The sequence below is a fragment of the Mustela lutreola genome, chromosome 2 (assembly GCF_030435805.1).
Source record: "Mustela lutreola isolate mMusLut2 chromosome 2, mMusLut2.pri, whole genome shotgun sequence".
In the NCBI taxonomy this organism is placed as follows: Eukaryota; Metazoa; Chordata; class Mammalia; order Carnivora; family Mustelidae; genus Mustela; species Mustela lutreola.
In genome coordinates, this window is record NC_081291.1 from 100,971,619 (window position 1) to 100,996,833 (window position 25,215).

Here is a 25,215-nt window from a genome sequence, read left to right on the forward strand (position 1 = left end):
CTTTCCCCTTCTACTGCTGGGATTGGCTCTGCTAACTCATCTCCACCAGCTCAGACTGTGGGTGTTAGGAAAAGAACTATGAGGGGTAGGTGCACCTGTATGTATTTGGGGGGATGAGATTAAAAAGGAGATCAAGGCACAGGTGAATCAAATAGACCATTCTCAAAACCATTACCTCCCCCTTAAATTCCTTCTTGGAGAGCCTCATTCTTTGGAGGTTAAAAGACAGTAAAGTTCTCAGATTCTCTCTGCAAAAAAAAAAAAAAAAAAAAAAAAAAAAAAAAAAAAAAAAAAAAAAAAAAAGAGCCTTGAAATGAAGAAAGTCTGAGCATGATTCATCACTGGTACCTTGGGAACAATACAGAGGGTGGAAGAGAGGATAGGGATGACAGCATGGGTGATAAGAGAAACATTCTCCTGGGAATGGGGTTTCCCAGAGGGAGTCAAACTGAGCTAGCAAAGGGCAGTGTAAGAAGAAGGAGGCTGGTGTCCGAAAGATGCTCTCTGCTCCCACTGACAGTTTTGATGAATGCTGGTTCATTCAGTGACTCAGCGTGTATTTATTGGTGCTTCCCATGGGCCAGACACTGTCTATGCTCTAGAGAAACAGTGGTGGAAAAAACAGATAAGACTCCTGTTCTCAGGGATTCTATTCTAGAGGGGCCAAATAGACAATGAAAAGGTCAAGACTTAGAAAAGGTAATTTCAGGTGTGATAACTGTAATGGAAAGAATCAAGATGTGCTGGCATGAGTTGGGCAGTGAGAAGATACTTCAGATGAGGTCTTCTGGAATGGGCTCTCTGAGGTATAAGCTGAGAGTCATGCCCTAACAGGAAAAGAATCCAGGCAGAGGGAATAGCTAATGCAGATACCCCAAGGTAGGAATGAGCTTGGTAAATCTGAGGAATGAAAAGTAAACTACTGTGACTAGGGCAGAGTGGGTGAGGAGAAGGGCAGAGTGGATGAGGAGAATTGGTGAGGGATGAATGATCTTATTCGCCATGGGGAGAAGTTGGAGTTTTATCCTAAGTATGGTGGGCAACCTTGAGGGGCTCTAAGAGGAAATGGCTGTGCCTATTTTATGATCAGATTTTCTTTTTGAAACCATCACTCTGGAAGCTCTGTAGAAAAGGCATTGTGTCTGTGAAGTGTGTAAACCCGGTGATTCACAGACCTGGGGATAAAAATATATGTATATAAAAAATATATGTTTATAAAAAATAAAAAATTTAAAAAAAAAAAAAAGAAAAGGCATTGTAGGGGAGAAGAATGAAAACATGGTGGCAAATCAGAGGGTTCTTGCAGAGTTTCAAGCAAGAGATGGTATTGGGTGGGGTTGGGAGGTTGGCAGGTGGGAGAAGAGAAGTTCCATATTCTTTTCTTTTTCAAGGATTTTTAAAAAGATTTTATATATATGATAGAGAGCACAAGCAAGGGGAAAGGCAGACAAAGGGAAGGAGAATAGTAGGTAGAAGGAGGGGGAGAGGCAGGCTCCCCACCAAGCAGGGAGACTGATGCAGGACTCAATCCCAGGGCCCTGGGAACATGACCTGTGGGCTAAAGGCAGACACTTAACCGACTGAGCCACCTAGGTGTCCCTGAAGTTCTACATTCTATTATGTTGGTATAGAAATGGCAGAACCTGATGATGGCTTATGTGTGGATGAGGAAGGACTCTTGCTTAGAGAAAGGCAGGAATCAAGGTTCCTCCTGGGGTTTTTGCTTGAACAGCAATAATGGTGCCCTTTTCTGATATGGTACCCTGAGTTGAGGAGCAGGCCTAGGAAGAAATCAGAAGTTGCCTCCTGTTCCAAGTGGCATCAAGGTCTAAAATCAAATGGGAAATCATTCCCATTTGGATGGGAATGATAAATTACACCTGGCTATGGATTCATCTTTGAGAAAAGAGCATGCAACTCATATTTAAAAGCTTAATGTCCTTGCTTTCTCCCGAAGCTAGGGGCTAGGTCTAGAGCAACCTGAGACTGCCTAGGAATTGTTTGCTTGATGCACTGGATAGTAGCCAAATTGCTACTATGCAAGTATACCTTCAATCCAATTCATTACGCATTTGCTGAGCGCCCACTATCAATGATGCCCACAATTATGGAATCATCCATAAGTCAAGGGATTCCAAATTTTCATGACAGAGGCATGAAGGTTCGTTGCACTATGACTATGATATGTCTTGAAAACCATTTCCAAGATTGTTAGGCCCAAGCTATAAGAGTAAGAAACTGACTTTATGTGTCTTCATCTTGCCTGACAGTTTTAGCACAGATACCCAGGTTAGATATATAATGTTTTTTTGTATTCCATAGGCCCCACTGGCCCACCCATTGTTCACCACTTCTCCTAGGAGAGGAATGGCAAATGGGTTTCATCATAAGTGTACTTATTAATTGATAGAGTTTGCTAGAAACATTGTGTTGGGAAGGAGTCTGAGGTCCTGCACAGACTCAATGGGATTGACTGCCCTTGCCTGTCACGGATATGAGAGGAGGACAGTTTCTGTCCACTTGTTCCAAGATGTTTTCATTACATTTTACCTATGTCAACCAACCTCAGATATTTCCAGGAATATACTTCTCAGTTTCATTGTTTGTGCCTAGAATAGAGTTTTGTACATAATAGGTTCTCAGTAAGTATGAATTGAATGGATAAATAGAGGAATGAATAAATGAATAAGGAAATGAGAAAACGGTTATTTTTTAAGTTAACTCTAAGGGGGCTGACAGCACGACCAGGTACCCTGTGTGCATGGGAAACAAGAGCAAGTGTCTCCTAGACCTCCAGCTACAGGGCAGGCAATGAGTTGGTAGATGCTGAGACATCCTGGCTTTGAGGCCATGCCTCCCACAGGCTGTTTCCAGACAATGACTGAGTGTGGCGATGCTGGGAGATCCTAAGGAAAACCCACTCCTGGGAGTCATGGGATTCCTGGGCTTGCTGGCTTTGGCTAGAGGACAACCCCAGGGATTCAGCTTTATAGCATTCCACTTAGACTCCATGGTAAGACTCTTTCACCCAATCTTCTCTTCTCTCCTACACTGGTCTCACACTGGCATCAATGTCTAAAATCACTTCCAGCCTCTTCTGGCCCTTTCCCCCTTTTCCTTCACACAAGCATGTTCCCTTGTATGTTTAATCCCATCCTGGGTTTTCTTTTGTATTTCCGTTTATTTTACTTACTTATTTATTTATTTATTTATTTTAAAAGATTTTATTTATTTATTTGACAGAGAGAAATTACAAGTAAGCAGAGAGGCAGGCAGAGAGAGGAGGAAGCAGGCTCCCTGCTGAGCAGAGAGCCCGATACGGGACTCGATCCCAGGACCCTGAGATCATGACCTGAGCCGAAGGCAGCGGCTTAACCCACTGAGCCACCCAGGCGCCCTTACTTATTTATTTTTTTGAGAACCTGGACCAACACATCCTGCTAACATCAGAAGGGACCAGGACTCTATTAACCCTGCCAGATGCCAGCTGTGCAGCAGGCTCATGCCCTTGTGATGTAGAATGAGTTCCTGGAAAAATGTCTAATGGGAGGAGGCATCACTGTTGAGAAACTCAATCCTCATTTTAAAAAGAAAGGATGAGAAAATGATGTTGAGAATTAACATGTAACTGTTTTTGTAAATATCTCAATTTTCACTAATATACAGCACACCAAATAATACACTGCCAATGACATGATACCCATCTTAAATTCAATATAATGAGCTCTGCATAATTAATTCCATTTATCATTCTGTGTTCATAAGAATCTTTTAGACTCTCCCAACCCTAAATTGGTTAATTACTCGTACATTTGTGTGCTTTGTTGTACATAATGTGCATGTCTTGTTTCCCATCCAAATGTCCTGTGATGATCTGATTTCATGAGATAGGAGTTACTTTTCCTCCTGTGGCCTACTCAATTCTATGGGATTCTATGCAATTTTTTTGGCTATGTGCTGTACTAATCCAGGCCATTGTTTACCTTCTGCTGATTTCCTTAATGGACCATGTCCATCCATTCTCCTTGTTTTTGTTTTCGTTTTTTCTTCCTTGCTCAGTTATCCCCAGAAGCAGTATTGGTGTATGTTGGAAACCAACATTCTCTTGATGGATCAAAACTTATTCAGAAGAAAATATGTCCAAATTAGAAATCTTGGTTAAGAGAATTTATATTTGGGGGAGAAACATTGTACATGGGTGTTCACACAGATTACTGACATAAGCATTAAGAACATATTCATTCACTGATCTTTTAACACACATTTGTTGAGTACCCACCATGTGCCATGCCCCGCACTTGGTACTAGTGAGATCAGGGGTCTCACGTATCTCTTTTGGGAAAGCTGCCTTTAGCTTTGAGAGACTTTTCTAGCTGGCAAATATCTGTTCTATTTACAGCTAGGAGAAATTGACACCTTTAACAGTGGAGTTACCCTTTAAAATCGCTAAGATCATGATTTCTCTTTTGAGACACACTGGTTGCCTCCCAAACACTTTGAAAATTCAGAGTACAGATTTATTTCAGAAATTCATCACGATGCTTTTAACCTTTGATGCCTTTTGCAGGAATGATTTATGAAGTTTGTTTCTTTTTATGGCAGTTTCTCCAACCAGGTTGCAAGAGATATAAAGACTGTGATTTCAGACAATTATTCTCTTGACAGCATACACTCAAGTTCATACAGCAAGAGAAGATGCTCTTCTTCCTTTTTCCAAAAGAATCAGAAGCTCTATTACCCACCCAGTGTAGCAACAATTGGTGTGCAAGCTATTCAGTCAACTGGCAGCTTTTCTTTCACATCCAGAACCAGAGAAAGGACTGATGTTGTCACTACATTGATCAACTTTCCTCCAACTGAGTTGAATCTGAGAGTGGATTATATGAGTCTTGCCTTGACAACTTTAGATATCTTTTCTTTCCTTCCCTCCCCTCTGTCTCTTTGTCGTCTTTCTCCTCTGTTTTCTCCACTCCCATCTGTTCTCTCTCTTCCTACATAAGGAGTAAGTACTATGCTGTAAATCCTTTACTAGGTCATAGAATAAACTTGTTTGGTCTAAAAAACACTTTAACACTTATATTACTGAAATCCATGGCCCCCCAAATTTATGTTTTTGTGGGTTATACCTATTGCTGTGTATTGCATTACTAATTAAAGCTGATAAATTTAAAATATGCATTTACTAACAGTGAAAATAATAATAAACCCATGTCATGTTGACAAAATATTTTTATTAAGAACTATGTTATTCAAAGTAAAAAAATAGTGAAGAGAGTGCCTTTTTTTTTTTTTTTTTTTTTTTTTTTTTACATTTTCACAAATGTTTGGCTTTAATAGAAGATAGCTGAATTCTCTTATCTGCTGCTGCATTCATTCTGTTGTGGTCTCATGTTCTATAGCCTCTGGAACACTCCTCCAGGGAGAATGAGAACAAAGGAAGAAAATAATATCTCAGTACTTTTATGAACATAGTTTTGAAGTTGTGAGCCCTCAAGGGTCTCAGAGACCACCAAGAATTCCTGGGCCATATTTTGAGAACTGCTATGTGTGCTAGAGTTAGAGATACAAACATGGAAGACCTGGAATCTCTCCCCACCATCCACTAGCAGAAAGACACAAAGGATATTTACAGCCCAATATGGACCTTAGTGTGCTAAGGTTAGGGAGGTGGCCATGGGAAGACAAGGAGGGAGACCTAATTCAGTCTGGGTGTGTTTTCAGAGGTGGAGAGAAAGGAGAGGCTCAGAGAATGGTTTTCTGAGTTCGTGGTGCCTGAGCTGATGATGCTGTAGGTGGCTAACTGCAAAGGGAACCAGCTTGTCTGAAATCCCTGCTGCTTGGGGCTAATCATGAGAGTGACCTAGGGTATTTGGCTTACAGCTTTATTAGGATCACTTATTTAGTGGTGGTGGAGGAGAGACTTTTTGGTGCCTATCCTCTACCTCTGATATTCCACGACTTTCCAGAAAGGAGCCAAATAGTCCACATAAATAAGAAGTGAAATTGGCCAGGCAGTGCTTTCTTTCTGAAGCAGTGAGAAGAAGATGAGCATTTTGCAGTGAATATACTATAAACGAGATAATTGCCATTCGTTGTTCTGAACATCTTGAGATCTAAGACATGAAATGGAATTTTCAATAAAAATGTATCACACATTTCCTATCCTCTGGAACAAAGTTGATATCGTAAGCTACAGAGGTTTTATTTATTAGTTTGCCAGTAGGGAAACAAAAATACGGTGTTTCTATCTGAGGTTAAAAGGAATTTGCACTGTCACATCAAATCTTTTCACTCATTTTTGAACATAACATTTTAAAAGATTCTTCAGTGAGCATGGTGACTGGTTTTATGTGTCTATTTGACTAGGTTATAGTACCTAGTTATTCAATGAAACACTAATTTGGGTGTTGCTGTGAAGGTATTCTGGAGATGTGATTAATATCTACAATCAATTGGTTTTGAGTAAAGGAGATTATCCTTAATAATGTGGGTGGGCCTCATACAATCAGTTGACAGGGTTTAAGAGCAAAAGCTGAGTTTTCCCAGAAAAGAAGAAATTCTACTCAAGACTGCAGCATGAACACCTGCCTGAGCTTGTAGCCTGCAGGTCTGCCCCATAGATTTCAGATTTACCAGCCCTCATAATTGTGTGAGTCAGTCCTTTTATTTATGCATACACACACACACGCATACACACAGATATGTGGTATGGATATGTGTATATGTATATGTAGATATGGATATGTGTATATGTATGTAGGTATGGATATGTGTATATGTATATATCTCTTTCTGTCTCCTGTTGCTTCTATTTCTCTGGAGAACACTGACTGTTATCTTGTAGATTTCAGTCTTTGCTGGTTTATCTCCTTGCACTCCCTCAGAGCACTTGATCCCAGATTGGACCTACAGGAGTTAGAAACAAATGTGTGCTGTTGCATTGATCCCTGCTCAGAGAGAAAAATACTGATTAGGGTGGGACTCTCAGTTTCTCCATGAGGGGTCATGACCTTGACTTATTTAAGCACCCTGAACCCCCTTAGCCTCATCCATGAAATGGAACCCATGCTGTCCTCTCATGGGGATGGTTGTAAGGATTTAATGGGATCACAGCTATAGAGCCTGGCACATAGAGGTCCCTTAGGAATGACAGTTCCTGATTACAGTGAACAATAGTGATTACAGAAAGAGTTTTAGACAATTGCATCTAGTAGTATAAACTCCCAAGTAAGTTAAGGGCTGGTTTTAGGGATTAAAGGTGTTTAAAAGACAGTGAGGTATAAGATATTGAAGGAATAGCAATGTTGGGGAATTATAGATGTAACAATCATTTCGTTCAGTAGGTAAGACATTTTGCATGGAAAAATGAGTTGGCTCCAGCAACTGAATGGGAGCATTAAACTCTCAGAACCTGCACCCCACTTCTTCCTATTCCAAATGATCCTCTTGAATGACTCCTAATCTTCTCTACAGCTGTAATTCAATTTTCCCATCCCCTGGGAGTTCTGTTAAGTTGTCAGCCCACCAACAGGTTTATGGGGTGACTTGAGCATTGTCTACCTGGGGCACACAGGGTCCCATGTGGGTCCTCATCACAGCCTGTGGTTGCTGAACTTCAGAATCAAGGAGACCTTACTGTGGACATACGACATGCTAGTTACTGAGTCAGCTCTGACTCAGGGTCTCACTTTATCGTCCTCCTGCTAACCCTGCAGAATTGGTATCACCTCCACTTATAAAGGAGTGGGAGCTGAAGTCTGGAAATATTGAAAGACTTGCCTAAAAGACCCTGTTGGTTACATGGTATCAGAACTATGACAAGGAGCCCAGTACCCCTTTGCACCCAATCTCACTCAGGCTTTGTCTTCATACAAACTTTGGACAGTTGGCTTTGTCCAGATGGCTTATGTGGAGACAAATGAAACTCACTTTTGTAAGATTATACAATCCCTCAGTACACATTTCTCCCTAGCCTTACTCCTGGCCCACCTGCCAGTACCCAATAGGATAATGGCATGTGGCTCATCCCCAGGCTGGGGTAAGGACTTTGAGAGAATCCACACTCCAAATAATTATTTATGGGTGGGAAATGACATATGGAAGGGAAGAAAAAATAGGAATGGTGAATAAATGGATGGGCAAATGGATAGAAGGAAAGAGGTAGGAAGGGAAGGAAAGCAACATGCTATCCTCACTGCAAGCATTTATCAAGCAGTTAAGGATTAACAACTCAGTCATCTTTTCCTCAAATGCTTTTCAACCCAATTAAAACAGTGAAATGTAACCCTCATCTTCTGTGAATATTTGCATGTGTGAGTCACACACATGGGATTTGTATTTAAAACTCTCTAATTGGTACCTCTAGCAAGAAAGATACATTGCCTCTAATTAAGTGATGGCAAATGTCACCTTATGATTTGGGAGGCACGCCCTCTTTCTATTTGGGTGATGTAGGAATACCCGCTCACTGGAATTAAAGTATCACTAATCACCTCAGGCATTGGAGGTATCAGCCAGGCAGTGGTGTGCTCACCTCATTGACCAGCATGCTGGGCATTGTGTTAGGTCCTGTGGATATCATTGTGACCAGGATGCTGCCTCGTTCTGCAGAGGGCTTATACTTGTATGCGAAGAGGGGCAGGAAACAGCTATTGACAATGCAGTAGACCTGTAGCATGACAGCAGGTGGTACTGGGTGATACAAGGTGCAGAGAGGGACCATGGGAGGAGGTGGAGCTAGAGCTGAATCTGTAAGGATGTACAAGCAGCAGTCAGGAGGAAGGAGAGGAGAGGAGCAGATGGTGCAACAGGGGCAAAGGTATGGGTAGTCGAGAGCTCGCACCTTTGGGGGGGCTTTATCTGATCTTGCAGTTGAAGGCAGGGTTACTGCTGATGGATCCTAAGCAGGAAAGTGCAGTATCAGATTTGCCTGCAGGCAAGCTGACTTCTTACCTGGACAGGGGTCCTATCTTGCCCTCAACTCTGGAGCAGAGGCATAAAACTCCATTGTATATATGAACCACATCTTTTTTATTCATTCGTCTGTTGAAGGGCATCTTGGCTCTTTCCACAGTTTGGCGACTAGCCATTGCTGCTATGAACATTGGGATATAGATAGTCCTCCATTCCACTATGTCTGTATCTTTGGGGTAAATACCCAGTAGGGCAATTGCAGGGTCATAGGGTAGCTCCATTTTTTAATTTTTTAAGGAATCTCCACACCGTTTTCCAAAGCGGCTGTACCAACTTGCATTCCCACCAACAGTGTAAGAGGGTTCCTGGAGAAGGGAATAAAAATAATTTTATAAATGTTATTTCAATTATTGTAGTTAAGAATCATTTTATTGCAAGAACAGATATGCTGCCCAAACTACTACAAAAAAAAAAAAAAAAAAAAAAAAAAAGGTGCCTGGACAGAATGAATGAAAAACTTCACTTGGCAACTTCAGACACCCCCCACACACTGATGAGTCCATGAAGGCTGAGCAGGTCCTCGACTAGAAAACAAGAGGCTGGGTGGCCAGCCTCTGTATCTCCTGCAGCTGCTTGGAGTACTTCTCTTCTCTCTGCTTGTTGGGTCCCAGATCCCGTTTCCTGGTAGATTAGTGCTCTCTGATTTTAATGGCTTCTCAACTCCCCCTAAGCTTTGAGTGATCATTACATGTATGCCACCCAAACTCTTTATGGTCTCTTATCTCAAGTATCCATCACCAGAGATGCCTGGGTGGCTCAGTCATTTAAGTGTCTGACTCTGGGTTTCAGCTCAGGTCATGATCTCAGTGTTAATGAAATCAATCCCCATGTCAGGCTCTGCGCTCAGTGCAGAGTCAGCTTGGGATTCTCTCTTTCCTTCCCCCTCTCTCTCTGCTCCTTCCCCTGCTCAAGCTTTCTCTCTCTCTCTCTCTCTCTCTCTAAAATAAATGAATGGATGAATAAATAAATAAAATCTTTTTTTAAAGTATCTATCACCAAATAAATTATAGATTTTGAGCCTGCCTCCTAAATGAAGTTGAAAGATCCAACCAATGTCCAGCGTATTCCATCCATTGATTTCCCCTGGGGTTAGACATCCACCTGGATCTAAGCACCTCTGCCAGAGCACCAGGTTAGAAGGGAGAAGTTGGGCATCACAGGCAAAAGACCAGCCTCACCACAAGAATGACCTATTACTAGGGTGTAAGTTAACCTCTCTAGAGCATTTTGTAATCAGTACGGCATGGGTTTTTGTTTTGTTTTGTATTGTTTTTGGTTTTTGGTTTTGTTTTGTTTGTTTGTTTGTTTGTTTTTTTACTAGCAGTTCACTTTTACCCAGAAGTAAGTATTGGAGTTCTGAGAGTCAACTTTAGGATAAGAGTAGAAAGACTGAACGGGTAAATCATCGGCTGCTTTGATTGAGTGTTAATGCACTTTTTCAGAGGTGGAGGCAAAGAGAGAAGGCCAGGAGTGCTCCTGAGAATGCATCTGCACTCTAGTTAAAGACGCATTGGGTTGTAAGACCTAATTTCTCTGTAAATGGAGCAGAAATATCACACTAGTGTTTCCTCTGTATGAGTGCAAAGATACAGACATTTCTCCAGATGCTGAAACAACATGGGAAAGATCCAGACAGAGGTAAGGAGCAGTCCTAAGGGGGCATGATATGATAGAGTTCAGCCTCAAGAAGAGTTGTATAACAAAAAGGGAGATTATCTTGTGAAGAACTGATTAAAAGTCAGTTCTTCTGAAGTTACATCCAAATGGAGCAAAGAATGAGCTGACTGGCCTCACTCTATTGGAACAAAAAGGCAGAACAGTTGTCAGGGGAGGGAACAGATTGCTTAACGACAGCCAAAGCACAAGCATCAACCCCTCTTGCTTCTTTTTGGAAAGGAGTTAGTTCTCTGGTGTCCATAAAGCCAGGGTTTGGAGGTGGCTCTTGGATGAATCTATACATGCCAGTAATCCCTAGTGATGTAGACAACTGTCTATCCATTCAGCCTCTTGGCAGGACTTACCCCTCGAACTTCATTCTCAGCCAAACCTAACTATTCACATTTCCCCTATGGGTCGCCAGGTGCTTTTTCCGTTGGTCTTTCCCCATGCACATTCCTCTGCCTGGGACCCCTGAATCCATTACATCTGCTTAATTCATACTACTCATGATTTCAAATCTACGTCTTCAGGAAGTAATTCTGGATTACCATGCTCGGATTACTGCTTCTCCTTTCTTTTCCCATACACCCTGCTATTTCTTTGCTTATCTCTCTCTTGCCATACTGGTTATCACGGATCCCTCTCCAGTCTGAGGGTCCCTTGAGGATAATAACTTTATTCTTAACACATTATAAATTATATGTATAATTTATATGGAATGAAATTCAACCTTTTGATATGTGCAGATTGCTAAGTTTTGCCAAAGGCACACAGAAATGTAACCACCACCATAATCAAGATACAGAACATTTCCATCATCCAAAAGTTCCCTTATGTCCCTTTACAAGTAAACCCTACTCCACCCCCAGACCCTGGCATCTACTGATCCATAATCTGTCCTTATACTTTGGCATTTTCTAGAATGTCATATGAATGGCATCAAATAGCCTGTAGTCTTTTGTGTCTGACTTCTTTCACTTCATTTCACCAGAAGAATGTTTTGGATATTCAACCATTTTGTTGTATGGATCAGTAGTTGATTTCTTTTTACTGTTGAGTAGATGTCCATTATATAGATACACGGCAATTTGTTTATCCGTTCACTAGTTGATGGCCATTTTATTTTCCAGTTTGGTGCTATTCTGAATAAAGATTCTATGAATATTTACATACAAGTCTTTTTGAGTAATTTGTTTTCATTTGTCTTGGGCAGATCCCAGGAATGGAATTGCTGAGTCATTTTATAAGAAATTGCTAAACTATTTTCCAAACTGACTGTATTATTTTACATTCATACCAGTAGTAGTGTATGAGTTTCAATTGCTTCACATCTTGTTAAAACTTGGTATTGTCAGTCTTATTTTAACCATTCTAGTGATGGTGTAGTGACATCCAATTGTGGCTTTAACTTGCATATCCTTGATAACTACTAATGTTGAGCATCATTTCATGTTCTTCTTTCTTCTGGTGACAGGTCTATCCAAATTTTTGCTGCCCCCCCTTTTTTTTTACAGATTATTTTTCTCATTATTGAGTTGCAGGAGTTCTTTGTATGTTTCTGGATATAAGTCCTTTGTGAGAAATGTATAGCAAATATTATCTCCCAGTCTATGGCTTTAAAAAAATGTTTTCTGAAGAGTCTTCTTCAAAGAATAGAAATTATAATTTTATTAAGTTTGATGGATCAGTTTTATCTTTTATTCAGTGTTCTTTTTGTCCCTTCTAATAAACCTTTGCCTAACCCAAGGACACTAAGCTTTTGTTTTGTGCTTTCTTTTAAAGATTTCACAATTTTTTAAAAAGATTTTATTTATTTATTTGACAGACAGAGATCACAAGTAGGCAGACAGGCAGGCAGAGAGAGAGGAGGAAACAGGTTCCCTGCAGAGAGCCTGATGCGGGGCTCGATCCCAGAACCCTGAGATCATGACCTGAGCCAAAGGCAGAGGCTTAACCCACTGAACCACCCAGGTGCCCCCACAATTTTTTTTTTAAGGTTTCACAATTTTTAAGTCCCACATTTAGCACCATAATCTATTTAGAGATAATTTTTGTGTATAATGTGCAGTATAATTGAAATTATTTTTTTAATATGGATATCCAATTTTTCTCAGCATAAATGAACCACTATCCTTCCCCTCCAATGGGTTTTCTTGGAAAGTTTGTCAGAAACTAATTGATCATGTGTATGTGTGTCTTTTTCTACATGCCTTATTTTTCTGTTGATCTGTATGTCAGTCTTATGTTAATACCTTACCACCTGATTAGAGTAGCTTTATAATAAGTTTAAAATCAAGTAGTGTGAGTATTCTAACGTTTCCCCCCTTTTTTTTCCCAGACTTGTTTTGGCTATATCAGATTTTTTCATTTTCATATAAATTTTAGAATTAGCTTATATGCAACTAATGAATGGTTGAACACTATAACAAAAACTTATGATAAACTATATGCTGGCTAATTGAACATAATAAAAATCCTTAAAAAATCCTATTATTTTGATTTGGGTAGCATTGACAATTAGGGAAAAATTTACATTTAGCTATCCTGGCTCTTCCAAATCATAAACACTGTCTATCTCTCCACTAAGACTGTTTCAGGTTCTCTTTAAATTCATTCAACAATATCTTATTAGAGTCTTTGGTGTACAGATACTACATGCATTTTGTGAAAGTTATTCTGAAGTATTTCATGGTTGTTGATATCATCATATTAGCATTTTTAATTTAAACTTCCAATAGTTTATTGCTAGTCCATAAAAATATAATTGATTTTTATATACTGACTTTATGTACTGTGATCTTCCTAAACTCACTTACTAGTTCTAGTAGCATTTTAGCAGATCCCACAGAATTTTCTTCACTGAAGAGCAGGTTCTCTGCAAGTAAAGACAATTTTACTTTTTATCTTACAGTCTTATTTTTTTCTTGCCTTATTGAATGGGTTAGAACTTCCAGTACAATATGAATAGTACGGTACAAGGTAAGAGTGGACATCCTTGTGTATTCTTCCTGCTCTTAGGGGTGTGTGTGTATTCACTCTTTAACCACTAAGCATGATGTTAGCTATAGGTTTCTAAGAAAGTTGTTCATCAGATAGAGAAAGTTCCTTCTAGTTCTCATTTTTTGATCATTTTGGTTATGAATGGATGCTGAATTTTGATAAATGTTCCTTTCAGGGACCCCACCCCCATTTTACCCTCAATGGTTAATCTGTTCTTGCATAATAGGTGCCCCATAAATACTTGTTGAATGAATGCAACCGGGCTAAATATCTTTGAGAGTGCAAGGCCATATTTCAGCCACACAGAAGGATGAGATGGGCTTAGGGGAACTTAAGATATTTCAATGTCTATTCATATCAGGGCTACTAGATTTGTTTAAATGATCCCATGCAAATTTTACAGCATTCCTATGAGGTTAAGTATCTCCATTTTACAAATGAAGAATGGGTAATAGATGGAATGATTTAAAAAGCTGTAATAAAGCTGTAATATGGTTGGCATGTGGGGAAAAGTTTCTTTGCATTTCAATAAAAGAAAAAAGACAACCATATGTTCAGAAAACAAAGAGTATACAAAGGAGGTTGTTTTTAAATATTTCAATTACTGGATGGTGTGAAAGGGTCACAGTCTGGATATAAAGAATGTCACCTGTGGAATGACACTTGAACCATTAAGAAGCAAAAGCTATCCTTGCATAGTACTTGGCTCAGCCATGAACAAAGGTCTCATAGTCAAAATAATGTAAATTTAAGTTATTGGCTTGCAACCCTGAGGATTTGATCTATAGGCAAAACAAAGGAGATTTAATTTGCTTACATATCAAAATGCAAATGTTTAACAACTTTGGCAAAGAAAAAGTCAAGAAAGATATAAAGTAAGTTAGAAGGTAGGAGAAGAATGAGGAAACTCTAGGGATGTTAACACTGTTATCTTATAAAAAGGGAACATTTAAATGCCTCTGAGCTTCAGTTCTTCAGCTGCAAAATGAGATATAAAATCTTATCTAATGGGATCATAGTGAGGATTAATGAATGTACGTAAAATGCCTAGTATGTATGTAAAATGCCTAATGTGTGATAGGTACTCACGAAAAGGAGAAAAGGGTGGCAGGCCTATCGATAGAAGGAAGTAAATTTAGCCCCATTCATGAGGGGAGAACCGCAACTCTAAGGTCCTTGTCCCCTCTCCTGCTGATGCTGTCAGAGAGCAGGGTAGTGAGTCTGATAATGAAAGGTCGAGAACTGTGTTTCCAGCCAAGGGCATATGAATGACATGACTACTCTGCAAGTGGTATCATTTTTCCAATGTTACAGTTGAGGAAGTTGACACTCTGAGTGGCCCAGTAACTCACATTGAGCCAGCCCTGAAGTGGCCAAGCCGGGCCTGAAACCCAGAAACTGTGACTCTAGATTTGGTTGCCTGTCGTCCAGTCGAGCGCTGCAGTGAATCTGAAACACTGGATAAGCTTGTGGCATATCCTCTATACACATTTCTAATGAATAGGCCCTTAGGTTTAATTAAAGGGGGAAAAAAGATTAATTGTTTCTCCCAACAGCTGCAAATTATTTACATTGCATTTGTGTTGATGGCTAATAAAAGAGCAAAGGCGTGTGGGGACAGCCCAGGGTGGCTGTAATTCTTCCAGGGTCCATAATGAAGCACCGGTTTGAATGCCAGCATGTGAGCATGGAGGAGCCTGCTGTCCCATTCAGGCTTGCAGTGGGCAGAGCCACTCTCTGCCCTGGGCACGATCCAATCTGCAGAAATGGATTTCAGCAGCCAAGATCTGAGAAGAACAAGGCATATGCCCCCGCCGCACTAAACTGGCTCTTGATTAGTTCATGATTGCTGTGGAATAGGTGAGAAGAAGCAAAATGGTGGCCAGCTTGAGGCTACCAACCATTCTAGAGCAACTCTTAACTGACCTTTTGAAGCATGATTGTGGAGGAAAGGGACAGGAGCCATGGCAGCAGAACTGTTCTCAATTTTATAAGCTCTTGCTTTGCAGTGGCTACTGAAAATTATATACTATAATATGCATATGTATTATATAATGTGTGTTATAGATTATAATGTACATGACTAGTATAGTATGAATGTGTGTGTGTGTGTGCGCGCGCGCACGCACACATGCATATGTGTGTGCTTTTTGTATATTACTCAGTATGAAAGAGTTTTGGTTTTAATTATTAGGTTTTAACCCTGGGACCATCTTGGGAAAGTCATGTCTTGTGAAACTGGTTTCTTCATCATTTTCATAACGATCACACCTACCTCTTAAGTTGCTGTGGGGAGCATTATGTACATGACAACATCTTTCAAACTACGAAGCAGGGTGTGAGAATTGGCATCAGGACAACTTTGATTATTCTAGGACTCTCTCCAACATATTATTTCATTTTTAAAGCACCTACTCTGCACTCAGATTTGTGTGAGTGTATGTGAGGGGGGAAAGGACAAACCAAAGATACCACAATAGAGTAATGTTAGGTTATAATATTAACCTAATATAATATTAACCCTATAATATCAGGTTAATATTTGAGGAGATTATTTTTGATGTGTGTGTAGAACATGAATTGCAGTGGGATAGGACTTCTTACTGGAAGACCAGTCAGGAGGCCACTGCAGTCTTCCAGAGAGGGGATGCCTGAGCCTGAACAAATTTGGAATTGACAGACATGGGATATTCACATAGGAATATTGCACCAGCCCTAGCATAAGTTTTATTTAAATTCTCTACCACTTAGGAGCCTGTTGACCATAAGTATCCTGTATTTGTTTGCTAGGACTGCCTTAACAAAATACTACTAACTGTGTGGCTTAGAACAACAGAAACTTATTGTCTCACAATTCTAGAGGCCAGAAGTCTGAAATACAAGTTGTTGACAGGACCATGCTTGATCTGAAGGTAAAGGGGAAAGATCTGTTCCAGGTGTCTCTCCTGGCTTTTGGTAGTTCCTTGGCTGGTAGCAACACATGGCATTCACATGTGTACACGTCTGTCTCTGTGTCCAAATTTCCCTTTATTATAAGGACACCAGTCATTTTGGATTAAGGCCTGCCCAAATGACCTCATTTTTACTGGACTACCCCTATAAAGACCCTCTTTCCAAATAAGATCACATTCCAAGGTACTGGAGTTTAGTACTCCAACCTGTCTTTTTTTCAGGGTCACAGTTCAACCAGTAACATTTATCTGATATTCATTTAAGTTTGTTAATTTTCCATTAGACAATATATGATTTACCTGGTCAAATTACTGAAAAACAACTTAAATTGCTAGGTAATTTAGACTGTTAGGATAGACACAGTTTTTATATGATCAGAAAATATTCAAATGCCTGCTGTATCTTTACACATATGTTGGTACTTATACAGATAGGTGTATATATGAAATACAGTAACAATATGTGATCATGGATCTGATTAGGTTGAGGTCAGAAATTCAAGCACACGGCCATGATCTGCTAGTTTGTTGATTGATAATGGACTTTAACCCTGAAATATCTATTAATAGATAGTAGTATTGAAGAAGTGAAGCTTTTAGTTAGTTTTCAACAGTAGCTATCTATACTGGGCATCCAGAAATAGAAATAATGGGATTTTGGTAAGGTGAAAGATCCATGGTCTAGAGCCCAAAAATGTGTTTGAGTCTCAGTGCTGCCCTGACTTTCTTTGTGTTCACATGAATTGTTGAGCTTCTCTCTAAATCTCACTTTTCTAAAGGTTACTGAGGTATAAAATGGAACTAACTAATGCTCTATGTCTCTCATGTGGTTGTTGGATGAGAGCCTATGAGTGAACAAATGTGCAATATTAATATTATTGTGGATTAGCTATTCAAGTGATGATCTTGAAAGTCAATCTTTGTTTTGTTTTTCCATTGTGTTCTAGTCAACAAGCACAAACCATGGATTGAGACTTCATATCACGGAGTCATAACTGAGAACAATGACACAGTCATTTTGGACCCACCACTTGTCGCCCTGGATAAAGACGCACCAGTTCCTTTTGCAGGTGAGATGGTAGCTTACTGCGGTGGGGCTTGGCTCACTTGGGAGGCATGCTGGGAAGCCTCCACAGAGTGCAGGCTCGGGCTGTATTGCTGTTATCTTCCCCTGCGTGTCTCATAGATCAGCCTGTGATTTCAAAGCTGTATATCTCTTCTGACTGCTGGTACAGTTCTGATATCTGGTGTGGTTCTGATTTCTGACTTATGGGTTTTTTTCTGGGGTATTGCCTCCAAGGCAAGACCTTTATTTCTTCTTCTAAGAGATGGTATATTGCTACAGTGGACTCTGGAGATGGAAAAGCTGGGCTAGTAAGGTCCATAGGGGAATAATTTTCCCTCTAGAAAGATAACCTGTAGACAGATTAAGTATGTGACCCACTGTCCCCACTACACATATATCAAGGACAGGTGAAGACTTATAGCTTGGTAGATTGGCAAAAGAAAAGAAAAAAAAAAAAGGACCAGGAAATATTTGCTGAGAGTAGGGACAGGGTTGTACCCTCAAGCTTCACAGTGGGTGTGGCTTTGGTGGAAGAATCAGAACACAGTGAGTGCCATTTTGCCCTCTATGGCTTGTAGCTAGAGAGTCTTCTCATTATCATCAAAATTATGACTACTTCCTTCTCTAACTTCCTGCAAGGGCCAGGTCTCAAGAAGGATGTGTGAAGAATATGGCTATGTCTCATGCTTCCACAGATTTTGGCGAAGAAAAGGGGATGGCTGATGGTAGGGGGAGGAGGGAATGGACAAAGAATTTCTGAAGATGCCTGCATCATGAGTAATATTGTTAACATTTTATAACTGTCAGGAGAAAGACAGGAAATTTAATGAAAGTTTTCAAGATTTCTAGAAGATTGCTTTATGATAGATGGGTGCCAGGCTAAGGTTTTCACCATGATGAAGTCTATTTTTTCTGACAGTTTGTCTGCTACATTATGAGCTACTTGGGCAGAAAAAAAATTGGCTCTTTCACACTTTTAAGAGATAAGCTCTATGAAGGCCCTTTTTTCATTACAGAACATTGTAAAGTAAGGAATGAGGGGGTGGGTTAAACGGGGAAATTCAGCGTTATGTGAAGATAAACTCATAAGCATTCTTGCAGAGCATGGGGAAGATATCTTGACTCTCACAAGAAGGCTTTATCTTTATTTTATGTAGAATGATAACCACCAAGGGCACCTAACTGTGACTTCCTTGGTGTTTAGAATTAGGATATTTCCATACATCTTCCAGCCACCCTCATAGGTCCCAGCTCAACAAAATTCCCTTGGAAGTGTGAATTCCATGTTGTTTTTTCCACAAAAGATGAGTTGTCTTCCCTAGACCTTCTTTGCCAGACTGGGAATATTCCAATACATTCCCGTCTTGGACATAACTAGATGATACTAGGGTTAATCACCCCCTAGAAATGAGGTTTTAAAACAAACACTGGCAAAACTCTTTGGATCTTGGAACTGTTTGGTTTGGCATGCACAATGTGCTTAACAAAATAAGAGACGGTATTTAAAAAGTGGGAGATTTAGGATAAAAAGACAGGAATCTGGATTATCTTGATGAACCAGATTGGAAATACAGGGCTGAGTCATGGTTTCCCTCTTTAGATTGAACGTGTGCTCCTGGCTTCCCTCAACCCTTCTCTACAGCCTGTGTGCAGAGGTCCTTCCACCAAGCAGGTCCACTTGTTCACCTTTATTTTCAAGTGTGTAACTCCTCTTTAAAACATAACCAGAAAAAAAAATGACACATCAAACAGGAAGTAAATGCATGCCATTAATTCACTTTAGTGTAGTGAACCTAAGACTTTAAAGATGAAGGATATGTCTGATTCTTTATTATGTCTACCCTCAGCATAGCCCTGTTCTCCTCCAATAGTGAAATAGGAAACTGAAGCTGTTGAATAAGTTGTCCCACTGTAAATTTATATGTTCCTTAATGTACAAACCCAAATTGGGTGGGGGCAGTTTGAGCAAAACTGATATTTTTAAGTTTGGACTTACAGAAGTTACTTATTTTCTTGGTTATTGGGCAGCAGAACAATTAATTATTTCACCTGAAGATTCAGCAAAGGGTTTCACAGTCATAAATCCATCAAATTCCTTTAAACTTGTATTTGTATTCTGACCATTAGATGTGCCCACTGGTTTTCAGACACATCTGGAAATTAAGATTGGCTTCTAAGCCAAGCCCTGAGTAGTTATTTCCATCTGAAGAAAATTTTTATGCTCCTCTTGATATTTGCAGCTGCATAAAAAGAAATCTAACTTAATGCATCAAAATATAATCTTCCAGGCTCTTAAGAGTAAAAAATAAAGGTGCTTTTTGGAATGGTCAAAGCTATTTTTCTCAGTGTTATTTATGACCAGCTCTAAGAAAGGACACAGCACTAGCCATCCATCCATGCTGCAGACGTTTATTTTAAAACATTTATCTTAAAAAGAAAATACTGAAGATTTATTTCAGATCCCTATCATTCTCATAAAATTGAAAAATTCGTATCTGCCAGCTCCATCAGTTCTGGAAGTCAACTGCAGCTTTTAGTGCCCCCCCCCCCACCCAGTTATCAACTGTTCTTGTATTGTGTGTCAGTTTTTCCACCCCTTTCCCCCTGGTCTTTATTTCCAATTTGGCCTGTGAGGCAAGCTGTAAGCTTTCTGGGAGATGGTCTCGTCCAAGTCACTTTTTCTCTGTCTCATTTCTTTTGTGATTTCCCTCCCTTTAAAAAATTTTTTTAAGAAAAATTTCCTTTGTAAAATAGCATTCAGTTAAATAAAAGTCACGATCACATTTTGCCTAGAAATGCAAAATCCAGGGATATAGAATAGCTTATACTATATATTTTCCTGATTATGACAATAAGTGTTTTATTGTAGAAAATGTGAAAAATATGTTGAAACAAAGAAGTATGAAAAATATGTTTTCTTACCCCCAGAGAGAGCCTCCGTTAACATTTTAGTGTATTTCCTTCCAGTCATTTTTCTACTTTTTTTTCTAAAATTGTGATCACACCTCATATTCAATTCTAATAATTTATTTTCCCCACTAAACTAATGAAAATATACCATTTTTTGGAAAATATATCATTTTATTAAATATTAATCTGCAACTGATTAAATGGTTACATGATGTCTTTCTCAGTGAATATTCTGTAGTTTACCATTCTTTCTTTTTCTAGCTCTATTGAGATACAATTAGACATATAATATTGTAAAAGTTTAAGATGTACAATGTCCTGATTTGATAAACTTCTATATTGCAAGTGATTACCATTGTAGTGTTAGCTAAACCTCCATTATCTCAAATAATCACTATTTCTTTTTTCCCACATATTAAGAATACAATCTTTAATTCTCAGGATTTAGTATAATGGTAAATTCATGCAATAAAGATGGACAGTTCTGAATACTATGACTTTGATTCATGGATCAATATAACTCTTGAATAATGAAATAAATTGTATGCATGAATTAACTCCAAAATTGTGCAGTGCTGATATTACCATTTCCTTTCCTCCATGACTAGCTCTCCAGTTATGAAATAATAATGCAGTTTTCTTTTTTCTTTTTTTGTGGTGAGAACATGTGAGATCTACTCTCTCTTTTTTTTAATTTATTTTTTATTTTCAGCATAACAGTATTCATTATTTTTGCACCACACCCAGCGCTGCATGCAATCCGTGCCCTCTATAATACCCACCACCTGGTACCCCGACCTCCCACACCCTGCCCCTTCAAAACCCTCAGATTGTTTTTCAGAGTCCATAGTCTCTCATACTCTCTTAGCAATTTTCAAGTATATAATACAATGTTGTTTAGTATAATCACCATGCCATAAGTTAGGGGCCCAAAACTTAGTCATATTATCACTGAAAGTTTTTACCCTTTGACAACACCTCTCCATTTTCCCCACCTCTAGTCCCTGGTAACAACCATTCTACCCCGTTTCTGTGAAATGGCTTTTTAAAGTCAATTTCACATATAAGGGAATCTACATATAAGTGGTATTATATATGTGATATAAGTGATTCCACATATAGATTCCATATGTAAGAGAGATCATGCAGTATTTGTTTTCCTATGTCTGGTTAATTTCATGGACCATAATGCCCTCAAGGCTCATCCATGTTGTCACAAACAGCAAGATTTTCTTTCTCATGGCTACATAACATTCTATTGTATATATATATATATACCACATATTCTTTATCCATTTTTCCATTGACAGAACTTAGGTTATTTCCACATCTTGGCAATTGTGAATTATGCTGCAGTGAACATAGACATGCAGCTATCTCTTCAAAATCCTGAATTTACTTCCTTTGGATATAATTCCAGAAGTAGGATTGCTGGAACATGTGGTATTTCTAGTTGTAGTTTTTTTGAGGAACCTCTGTACTGTTTTCCATAGTGGCTATACCAGTTTGCAATCCCACCATCAGTGCACAAGGGTTCCCTTTCTCTATGTCTTTTCCAACACTTACTTCATGTCTTTTTGATGATAGACATTCTAACAGGTATGAGGTGATAGGCAATTTGTCTGTTACAGTTCTTTTTTACTATCATGTGTTTACATTTCTGATTCTATCATTTGGGTGGATTTCCAGAATTGAAATTAATTGGTCAAACATTTTAAGGTTCCAGAAACAGGGCACGTGGGTGGCTCAATTGGTTAAATGTCTGACTCATCATCTCAGCTCGGGTTTTAATCTCAGGGTCGAGAGTTCAAGTCCTGAGTCTGACTCCATAAATAAATAAATAAATAAATAAATAAATAAGAAAATTCCGGAAACATGTTGAATTGCTTTCCAGAAGAGTTGTGTAAGTTTGTTGTCCCATTCTCACCACACGGGTCTCATTCCCTAGCTCCCGTATGACTTATTCTAATGGTGTGGTTTAGTGACCATGGGGTGTAGTCACCAATAACAGTAGCCTCACCATCTGCATCTGTAAAATAATGCAAGGTTTCTAGTGTTGTTGTTTTGATTAAATTTAAAGAATATCTATGATGCATGTTATAATGATTCAAGATATAATAGAAGCTTAAAAAAATCATATGTTTTTTTTCCCATATTCTTTTCTCTGCCCATTTTGTAGAGGAGATAACCAACTCAGAGAGAGGCCAAGCAGCTTGCTCAGTATCCCAAACAGTCCAGCCATGCGCTGGGACTGCAAACCAGGGATTTTCACCACTTGCTTTGAGTTCAGTCCAGTGATGTTGCCTTTTGATTCATGCCTCACCTGATTACTAGAGGTGTCAACTCTTAGTCAGTGAATACTCCCTCAGACCTCAGTCAAGTCCATTAGACCTAACTTAGTTCTCAACCTAGTGTCTGTGCCCTGTGGACATGACCTTCTTAGAGAATCAGATCCAGGAAAATCCTTAAGTGATAATGAAAATCCTGTCCATTGCATAGCAAAAAATGATAATGAAAGCAAGCTGAGCACACTGTGAACTTATTAATTTCTACATGAGCCCCACGGAGGCCTGTTAGGAAACTGTGGAGACTTTTAAATTTGAAGGGAATTAGATTGCCTTTCAGAGATAATAGAATGGTTCATTTGTCTACATTGGGCCAGTCTGGACTTGTCTTTTGTGAGGACAGGGCAGCAGAGAATGATCAGGCATAATTGGCTGGCTTCTCAGGCTGGGTGACTCTCTGAAGGCTGCCTGGAAAACTGCCTGTGACGTGATTTGGCCTGGTTTGATTAGCTAGTTGCAGCAGAAGCTTCTCCCCTCCCTGTGCTTGACTCCGCTCACCCTCCTGGTTCTGTTCAGTGTTTGCCAGCCTTATCCATGAACCTGCCCAGGGTCCTTGTTTGTGTTTCAGGTCCCTTAGCCCTGATGGCAGGGATCCTCCTCAAGGGCTTGTGCAGCCCCGGTGTCTTCTGGTGGGAAGGGAATGCAGGGTGTGGACAGCCACACACCCTGCTTGACCAGACACACATTGCTTTATATTCAGGGTCTGTCATTTGCTAGCTGTATGGTCTCAGATAAGTTACTGAACTCCTCTGAGGGACGGTTTACTAATATTTGAAATGGGGGTAAACATTATACATCTGGGTTATTATGTGATTACATAAGATACGACTGCCGAATGCCTAGAGCACTCCTGACCACCAGTAGATGTCTAGCATGTCACAGTGCTGATAATCCTAGCAATGGTAAAAATGAGAGTAATTACAGTAAGTGTAATTCTTGGTATCATCAATAAGCCACAGTGTTTTATTCATTTTAGGCTGATTACAGTTCTGTGATTATAATCTGTGATAATGATGTTAAAGAAATGAGAAAAGTGATTTTGGAGTTTGTTCTAAAGTCTTCATGCCAAAACCCATCAAGCTATATTGCCCAGACTGGTCACATGAGTGCGGAGGCAGTAAGTTAAATAATGTAGACAAGTAGTTTGAGAGTTGTGCCGAACTCTATAACTATTAGTTAGCAATACATTTCCTTAAATTGCACCCATAACCTGTCCCTGTGGAGAAATTATTTGCAAGATCCACATTTAGATTACTGCAAATCATCTGCCCTTTTATTATAAACACACACACACACACACACACACACGCATATGTGCCAGCCATGGCACACACAAAATTGTATCTAAGCCTTACACCAACTCTGTGGAACAAGAAGGTGAGCTATCATGATTCTGTTAAGCAAATGAGGGCATTGAGACTTAAAAAATTAAGTAACTAACTAAAAAAAAAAAAAAATTAAGTAACTATTCAAGGTTACCTAGCTGAGGATGGCTCAGCCTTGTTCCTCAATTTGAGATGCTCAGACTCCAAGTCCAGCCTTCTTCCCCCTGCGAGTTGTCCAGTGTGGGTTACATATCTCTTTGGCAGTGCAGGACTTAAACATGGTACCTGGACATAACATTAAAGAGTGCTGAATCCCATGCTAGGTCTTTCTGTTTTAAGTTCTTCTCCAGTCTCTGATTATATCAAGGAGAAAGGCAGTTTGGGAGGCTCAACACTTCTCAAATATTTGCTAATGTCTCCTTTTGACAAAGAAGGAACAAGTGCTCTCTCAAGGCATTCCAAAGGCTATACTGATGAAGTAGAATTTTAGTACCATCCTGTGTTATATTTTATTTAAGCTTCTTTTTCTTTTTTTGAGACAACTATTGTTGGCTTTTCAGGTTTTTTTTTTTTTTAATAATTCATTTGGGTTTTTTAAAACCCCCATTTTTTATGGGGGAGGATTTTACTTCTTTATTTACTTGACAGAGGGTGAGCACATGTGCCTGTGTGTGAAGGGGGCGGGTCATGGGCAGAGAGGGAGGGAGGGGGACAAACAATTTCTCTGCAAGCTGGAACCTGACACAGCGTTCCATCTCACGACCCTGAGGCCAAACCAAGAGTCATGCTGAACCCCTAGAGCCATTCAGGCACCCTTAAAGCCCCAATTTAAAGAAAAATGTAAAAAACGATCAGGTAGTTCATAGCAGGGGCAAAAACCATGAGAGAGGCCTATGATTGAGTACCAAGTAGAACACCATAGAATAATCTCTTCCTGGCCTCATTCCTCCCCCAGCCACCTCAGGACTATCCGCCATCTTCAGTCT

The 25,215-nt window shown here is 39.6% G+C and overlaps 1 protein-coding gene across 1 annotated transcript in view; it reads left to right on the forward strand.

Annotated features, from left to right (window-relative positions):
- CLSTN2 (calsyntenin 2) overlaps nt 1-25,215 on the forward strand; it is a 623,667-nt gene that overhangs the window by 215,194 nt on the left and 383,258 nt on the right. Inside the window, exon 2 of the mRNA XM_059162790.1 lies at nt 17,531-17,653. Coding sequence (XP_059018773.1) covers nt 17,531-17,653 — 123 coding nt within the window. The remainder of the gene's footprint in view (nt 1-17,530; nt 17,654-25,215) is intronic.